General features: G+C 47.2%; 1 protein-coding gene across 1 annotated transcript; it reads left to right on the top strand.

Annotated features, from left to right (window-relative positions):
* Window positions 1-2,068: 2,068 nt before the first annotated feature.
* LOC123050141 (tyrosine decarboxylase 1) lies at window positions 2,069-3,758 on the top strand. The gene has a single exon (XM_044472979.1). The coding sequence runs from the start codon at window positions 2,072-2,074 to the stop codon at window positions 3,560-3,562; it is 1,491 nt and encodes a 496-aa protein (XP_044328914.1). The 5' UTR covers window positions 2,069-2,071; the 3' UTR covers window positions 3,563-3,758.
* Window positions 3,759-8,813: the final 5,055 nt, after the last annotated feature.

Below are 8,813 nucleotides of genomic sequence, written 5' to 3'. Positions count from 1 at the left end.
TAGTTGGCGGTTTATCATTTTCGATGGGAGATACATGTTGGAAGTTATGTTTGCAATGATGTCAGAGTAGCAGCTATGATAGGAGCAAGTACAATAGCAGGTTTATAGCCCGCTTATATGGCAATTTTGCCTATGTGGAGGAGAGAGACATGAAAAAGTGAAAGGAGTGCGATCTCACATGCGAGAGCCTAGCTATATGCGTACTTCTAGGCACATACAATAAATATGAAGAAAGAGATAGAGAGAAGATAAAAAATAGTACTCTTATAGCTAACCTTATTGTATGAGTGATTATAAGTAGTGACTATATATGATATGGTAACATCAAATAGCTAGCAATTGGCTATATTATTAACCATGCTCTTAACAGTGCACCAAAATAGGTTTCGGGATTCCATAAAAGTTTTAAGATGGATTTATTTTGAAGTAGCAAAACTTTTACGGGTGCAAGGCAAGGTAAAGGAAAATGTGTGTAAACCGAAAAACCAGGGTAACAAGGAATTGTTTTGTCTTCACGAGTGCCTTACAAAAAAAATCAAGTGCTACCATTGTTAGGGTATTTCTAACAGATCCCCTATAAACGGTTAGAGGATTAAAAATTCGATTTTACTCATTGAACCGGCACGTAGCCGATCCCCAATAACCATTAACGGACGATAATTTATCCTCGGCCGCGCAGAACCCGCCCCTATATTTGCTCGGCCGTTACCGCTTGGAGGAAAAATCATCTCCCCTCCGTTGTCTCACCCACCCCACTGCCGCGCCGCATCTACGCCTGCGGCATCCTTCCTACTTACCACCAGCCACCACCTGCCACCGCGAACGCTCTGTTGGCTCTGCCGCGGTTAATTGCTACCCTGATTTGTCCAACCTCGCCCGGTCCCCGACGAAGAATCAGCAGACCGACGGCTACCGCCTTCGCCGGATTGGGCACATCCGGCCGCCAGCGACTGTGCCTTTCTCATGGATTGGCCGGGTACCAGACCGCACAGCCCCGACAACGCCTCTGTGCCGCATGTAGGTATTGACTCCACCTCTAACCGCTCGGATCTCACTCGCCAACGGTTCGCCGGCAAAGACACGTCCGGCCGTCGCCCGTGCTCGGCACCAGCCCAACAGCTGGTCGGCTCCCCGTTGCCGGTCATAAAGTGCGACGACTGCACGCGGCAGGTGGTGCGCCGAGTTTCCACCACGCTGGAACATCCCGGATGGGTGTTCTTCAAGTGAAAAAAAATATGGAGTATGTGTTTTTTTTATTCGGTTGTTCACCGGATTCGGTGGACTCTGTAGCTCATTGTTTGCTCAAATTTGTCTGTAGGATGGATGCATGTTTTGGTATTGGGAAGAATATTACATTGGTCTATTAATAGCATAGAATTTGATAGGTGTCCGTGCACTCGTTGCTAGAATAGGTACTAGAGATGACTAGATGCGAAGCAACATCGAATTTGTCGAAATCGAAGAAGAAAGAAGTGTGCAACCTCAAGAAGCCAATAGAGAGAATCCACAATGAAAACATAGAGAAAATATTAATCCAACTAGTGGGAGCAGTTATGGAAGTTGGATATCTTTTAAAGTGTCTAATTGTGGTTCTTGTTTTCTTTGGCGTGTTCTCGTAGTGAAGAATTGGTGAATTATGTACTCTAATATATCAAAATGTCATTCTATGAAATAAAGAAGCGATGAAATTTGTTTCGATGGCCAGAAATGAAATGCAAATGAAAAGAAAATTACTCCGTTATTGTATATATGGGATCGGCTAGGTCCGGCCAAAACTTGGTGAAGTAAAAAATTATTCCACTAAGGATTTACTCCGCTGGATCCTCCTCTCCTCTATTTATATGGGATCGGTTAGAAATGCCCTTATGAGACAAACTGCGTACTAGGAAAACGACCTTGTGTATAGTAGTACTGATATAATGGCGCGCTTTGACGCCTTTAACATTTTGTTTGGAAGGGGAAGACTGACATGAAGTCCATTAAAAAGAGCGGTGAGCGCGCGTCGCGGCTACATAATGCACACTCAAACTCAAGCCCAACGATTCGTGTGGCCCATCGTGTGGAGTGGACCATGAAAAACGGTAGTCCATCACTTAATGCACTGGACCCCGACACATTCGCCGGAGAGTCCCGCGCTGTGATAGACTTCCTCGCCGGCTACTACCGCGATGTGGACAAGTACCCTGTCCAGTCGGAAGCCGAGCCGGGCAGCCTCCGTAGGCTTCTGCCCGACACGGCGCCCGAACACGGTGAGCCGGTTGACGGAATACTCGAGGATGTAGGGCAACACATCCTCCCTGGACTCACACACTTCCAGAGCCCCAACTTCTTTGCCTACTACCCAGCCAACGCCAGCACGGCTGGGTTCGCCGGCGAGATGCTCTGCGCCGGCCTCAACGTCGCACCCTTCACATGGGCTGCCTCGCCTCTGGCAACCGAACTTGAATGCGTCATGCTAGACTGGATGTGCAAGCTCATGTGCCTCCCGGATCGTTTCCTCTTCTCAGGCGGGGGCGGCGGCGGCGGCGGCGGGGTGCTGCACGGGAGCACCTGCGAGGCCGTGATATGCACTCTTGCCGCCGCACGGGATCGCGCGCTCAGCAAGCTAACCCATGAAGGCATCCTCAAGCTGGTGGTGTACGCCTCGGACCAGAGCCACACCACCTTCCAGAAGGGCGCCAGGATTGTTGGGATCCCCCCGTCAAACTTCCGCATCATCCCAACGTCCGCCTCATCCAGCTACGGCCTAACCGCAGAAAGCGTCCGCCACGCGGTGGAGGCTGACCTTGCCAGCGGCCTCGTGCCACTCTACCTGTGCGCCACGGTTGGCACCACCGGCGTCGGCGCGGTTGACCCGGTGGGTGAGCTCGGGGAGGTGGCGCGACGCTACGGCATGTGGCTCCACGTCGACGCCGCCTACGCCGGCAGCGCGCTCATCTGCCCCGAGTTCCAGGGCTACATCCACGGCGCCGAGCTGGCCGACTCGGTGAGCATGAACCCGCACAAGTGGTTCCTCACCAACATGGACTGCTGCTGCCTCTGGGTGGCCAGCCCAGCTCAGCTTACCTCCGCGCTTTCCATCACTTCAGAGTACCTCACCGATGTCAGCTGCCAAGAAACCGTGGATGTGGTGGACTACAAGGACTGGCAGATTGCCTTGGGACGCCGATTCCGCGCCATCAAGCTGTGGGTTGTTCTACGCCGGTACGGCGCGGCGGGCCTACGAGCGCACATCAGGAGGCATGTGGAGATGGCAAAGTGGTTTGAGCAGGCGGTGAAGGCCGACGAGCGGTTCGAGGTGGTCGCGCCCAGGAGATTTTCCCTTGTGTGCTTCCGCCTCCGCCCAAGGCCACGGTATGAAGGCGACCATGCGGTGGACGCCTTGAACCGTAAGCTTCTCAACGCGGTGAACGCCAGCGGGAGGGCCTTCATGGTACACACTGTGGTGGACAACAAGTTCGTTATCCGCCTCGCCATAGGTGCCACCATGACCCAGATGCGCCACGTCCGAAACGCATTTCACCTCATCCAGGAGAAAGCCACCCAAATACTCCCTCCATAGAAATATATAAGAGCGTTTAGATTCCTATAAAGGAGTAATCTAAACGCTCTTATATTTCCGTACAGAGAGGGAGCACCACGTGACTAATAATAGTACTTGTACCCCTAAATTAGTTAATAGCCATGCCTCATGCCTTACTGCAAAATCAATCATGACATCAATGAAAAATAAGCTTCAAATAGAATGTCTCTATCGCCTTGCATGTTTGGCTTTCGCATCTTATCTATATCTATACCTATATCAATATAAAAAGATTCAAACAGGCAGATCCAATTAATCTCAGCCATTAAACCATGTTAATCCAACGATCTAGATTACTTTAGTGGTGAGCGCTCGACATGTTCAGCGTGTAATTAGTATCAACCAAATATCAACTTATGTGCTAATCACATAACTAAAATGTGAAGGACACCCTACCTAATAAGAACATGCAATTAATTTCTTCTCTAATATCAACGTCCATTGCACGAACGCATTTACTAGTATATACAGGTTCCACCGATATGTAACTCTTATATTTGATTGAATTCTCTTGGTAAACTATGCCTGTCCTTCTGGCCTATCCAACGCTCCGGCCACTTCAAGCCAGCTGGCCAGTACGCGCTGTAACCCGATGGCTATGTAGTTAGGGATTACCATCACGTACAGTTTTCCTTAAAATAATACTCATACTCCAATTATATTAGGGATGAAACCTGTATATCTCAGCGCAGTAAAAAAACCTAGGTCCATTACCATCCATGCTTAATATGTTACTATAGTAATACATTACTACATGTCTGGCGAAGGTTTTACTATATTTATATTTAGGGATATAACCATCGATAACTCAATGCCGGTAAAAGAAAATAGGTTTATTACTATCTATACTTAATCTATTACTGGCAATGTTTAGGATGAAACCTTGAATATATCAGTGCCCGTAAAAAAATAGGTTCATTATCATCAATACTTAATATATTACTGCAATGAATAGTGACCAACACATGGTAATAGAATTAAATGTATTACTTTTTCCTCCACATGTTGTTACCCTCAACATGTTGCCTTCTCCACGTCCGCACATGATTAAGAGCGGCCGGCGCGTAGTTTAAGTCAAAATGCGCGCACATGTTTATATATATGTAGAATAGTTATTCTACACCTCAGTAACGATACATAGAAAATGTAGTAACACATTATATAAAATATAGTATTTTTCGTGAAAATGTAGTAAATTACAAACTTGGATAGTAAAAAAATATATTTTCAAAATTACTACATTTTCTACATTGTTTTACTAGATTTTATATACAACGTTACTAGGGGTGTAGAATAAGCTATTCTACACTCACACTTAGAATAGCGTTACCTTATATATATATGAAAATGCATCCTACTACCGGGTGTAGTTACACCCATTTCTCATATACTACCATGTGGTAGTATATATTCTACTTTATTATTTTTAGTATGTTCATATACTATATCTAAGATACTCCAAAGTGTTTTATAAGAAAAAATTACAAGAGAGCTCATAGTTTTATTGTATTTATGAAATACGTACATATTTATACGTGAGATGGACACTACGGAAATCAGGTAATTTGCCGTCTGTGAATCATAGATGGCAAAGACCTGAATACAGACGGCAAAGAGTTTGCCGTCACGCTGCAGACGGCAAAGTCAGACGGCAAAGCCAAGCGGCAAAGAATACTTTACCGTCAACTTTTCATCGGACAGACGGCAAAGACTTTGCCGTTAGCCAATCTCAGTCTTTTGCCATCTGCACAAATAATAACAGACGGCAAAGCAGCATCTTTGTTGTCAGCCTAAACGTGATCTTTGCCATCCGCCCAACTACTTTACAGACGGCAAAGTTTTTTTAATTTAAAAAAAAAATACGCTGCACACATGAACATCAACAAGACTCGAAGGACTAGAGCAAAATTCTGCTACAACATTCTTACGCAAGAAACTTAGAGATCTGAACACCAACAATTTCTTTATAGATTGAATTACAAAATTCTTCTACAACTTATTTACAGAGAAAGAGGGCTCGGGGCATTGGCTGGGGTCGTCGGTGGCGCGAGCGGCGGCGGCCGGTAGCTCAAGACCACATCGAGCGCGGTCCTCCTCTTCGTAGGAGGCGCGGGGCAGCCATTGTCAGCAGCCGCTCGGGGTGCTGCACCAGTTGGGGGCGAACAGCAGCAACCCTTCGCGTCCGTCGATGCTCCCTGCAACAGCCGGTGGCGCGAGCGGCGGCGGCGACGGCCGGTGTCCCGAGCGCCCGAGCAGCGGAGGCGGTGGCGGTTGGTGGCGCTAGCGGCGGCCGATGGCTCGAGCGGCGGTGGCGCGAGCGGTGACCAGTGGCCCGAGCGGCCGCGACGGCCGGCGGCCCGAGTGGCGGAGGCGGCTGGTGACCCGAGCGGCGGCAGCCGGTGGCGCGAGCGGGAAGGGAGAAGAGAGGGGCAGGGACGCGGGCGGCGGCCGGTGGCCTGAGCGGCGGCGGCCTGTGAGATCGAAGCCCAGCAATGGAGTGCTCTGCGATGCGGGGCAGAGGTATTAGAGAGAGAGAGAGAGAGAGGTCGTGGGGGTGGAATCCGGTGGATAAGGTTGGTGGGCTGCGGGTGGTTGGGGTGGGGCCCTGCAACGTGAAGGGAGAGAGAGTGGTGGGGTGGGCTGTTCATCTACGGTGGATGTTGCTGCCAAGTCATCGATCCGTGGGAACGATCCGCATGCTGTGTTTTCTCTTTGCCGTCTGCATTTTTGTTTTCAGACGGCAAAGTAGATCCGCGGGCTGTGTACTCAGAGAAAGTCAGTTTATGTCAAGGAGAGCAAATGTTCCTTTGCACACCAGTCTCTTGAATATTTGGGTCATATTATCTCAGTGGAAGGTGTGCCTACTGATCCCAGCAAAACATCAGCTATGTTAGAATGGCCAGTGCCCACAAATGTAACTGACCTAAGGGGATTCTTTGGATTGACAGGATATTACAGGAAGTTTGTGCAAAATGGCATTATTGCAAAACCCTTGACACTGCTCCTTAAGAAACAAGCTTTTGCATGGACATCATAAGCTCAATCTGCCTTTGTACAATTGAAGCAAGCTATGGCATCCACTCTAGTACTAGCTTTACCTGATTTTGACAAGCCCTTCTGTGTAGAAACAGATGCTTGTGACTTTGGTGTAGGAGTTGTACTCACTCAAAATGGACACCCAGTTGCCTTTTACAGCAAGGACCTGGGAGTTAAAAATCAGAAGCTCTCTATCTATGAGAAGGAATTTCTAGCTATTATGATGGTTGTTGACAAGTGGAGAACTTACTTGTCCAGGGGGCCTTTTGTGATCAAGACAGATCATCAAAGTCTGTGCCACTTAGGAGATCAAGTGCTAACTTCTGAATTGCAAAGAAAAGCTATGACATAATTGATTGGTCCGCAGTTTACTATTCAGTATAAGAAATGGGTGGAAAACACTATGGCAGATGCAGTATCCAGGGTAGCTCATTTGTTTTCTGTCCAAGCCATTTCTACTTCTCAACCAGTGTGGATACATGAAGTTCTGAACTCCTATACAGTGGATTCAGTAGCTCAAGAAATCTTATAGAAACTGGCATTTGATGAGGATGCTTGTCCTGGTTTTAAGCTTCAAAATGGTTTGTTAAAGGACAATGACAAGGTGTGGATTGGGGCTAATGCAGGGTTGCAGACAAAACTTATTAGGGCTTTTCATGCATCTCCGGTAGGGGGCCACTCTGGGGTATTACGTACATATTTCAAGGTGAAACAGTTATTCAGTTGGCCAGGGATGAAAACTGATGTGAAGAATGTGGTCAAGCAATGTGTTGTATGCCAGCAAGCTAAACATGAACTGTGCAAGTATCCAGGAATGCTTCAACCACTACCTGTTCCTGATGGCCCTTGGCAGTCTATTAGCATGGATTTCATTGAGGGCTTGCCTAAGTCTGATGGATACAGTTCTATTTTAGTGGTGTTGCATCGATTTTCCAAGGTTAGTCACTTCATACCATTAAAACACACCTTTACTGCTGCAGTTGTCGCTAAGGCTTTCATGAATACTGTGGTGAGGTTACATGGTCTTCAACTGTCAATAGTGTTGGACAGAGACAAAAGTGTTTACCAGTGCCTTTTGGAAGGAACTATTCAGGGACTGGGGAACATAGTTGCAAATGAGTACGAAATATCACCCTCAAACAGATGGCCAAATGGAACGTGTGAATCAGTGTCTTGAGATGTATCTAAGATGTTCAGTCCATGATTGCCCTGCGAAGTGGAACAGCTGGCTGCCGCAAGCTGAGTTTTGGTACAACTCTTCGTTTCACTCTGCTTTGGGGTGTTCTCCTTACAAAGCATTATACGGGATCTCGGCCCACGGCCCATAGCTTTACAATTGAATCTCGCGCTCTTATCCTGATCTCTTCCGTGACTGCACCAGTCGTGTTGCCTGCTTCACGCCAAGTGATAGCAGCTGCATACTGACAGTGCCCTCCCCTTGAGAACCAGCCGGTCCCCAGGCTGGTGCATCTGGAAAACGCTTCTTGACCACTTCATAGTCTTCCCAAGTATCGTTCTCGGTGGACGGAGTAGACCACTTGATGAGCACCTGTAAGTAAGCTGCATTCCCTTTCTTGACTAAGCGTCTGTTGAGAATTTCCTCTAGCACGACCCCAGGCAGTGATAAATCTAAAGGTTTTGGCAACACTGTAAAGACTGGTGTATGATCTGAAACGAGTGTTTTGAGCTAAGATACATGGAACACAGGGTGAACCTGACTGCCCTTGGGAAGTTCCAGTCGATACGCTGCCTGTCCCACCTTGTCCAGAATCTTGAAAGGACCAAAAAACTTGAGCGCCAGCTTTGGGCATGGACGATTGATCACTGACGATTGCGCATACGGTTGCAACTTCAAGTAAACTCTCGCGTCAATTCCCCATTCCAGGTCGAGAGTTCATCGGTGAATCCACGCCAAATCCGGCGAACTAACCCGTTCTCCGGCAAAGGTGTGATAGAAACAAAGCAATAAGCGACAATAGCACAGGTGGATAATTTTTCCTTATTTTATAGAAGTGTAGTTCTTTAGTTTAGTGAAAAGTATAAAAAGTGCACCCAATCCAAAAAAAATCAAAGGGAAACTTAATGGGTGATTGTAATATATAGCTGCCAACTTGTGGTTTCTTAATATCCATACATTATTTGTTGATAGATGGTTTCCTTATTAATTTCTCATTAATAGTGATAGTTAACCGAA

The sequence above is a fragment of the Triticum aestivum genome, chromosome 2D (genome assembly GCF_018294505.1).
Source record: "Triticum aestivum cultivar Chinese Spring chromosome 2D, IWGSC CS RefSeq v2.1, whole genome shotgun sequence".
NCBI classification, from domain to species: Eukaryota; Viridiplantae; Streptophyta; class Magnoliopsida; order Poales; family Poaceae; genus Triticum; species Triticum aestivum.
This window is presented reverse-complemented; position numbering and strand designations above follow the sequence as displayed.

Coding starts and splice junctions, on each gene's coding strand:
- LOC123050141 (XM_044472979.1), top strand. CDS start 2,072: ATGAAAAACGGTAGTCCATCACTTAATGCACTGGACCCCGACACATTC.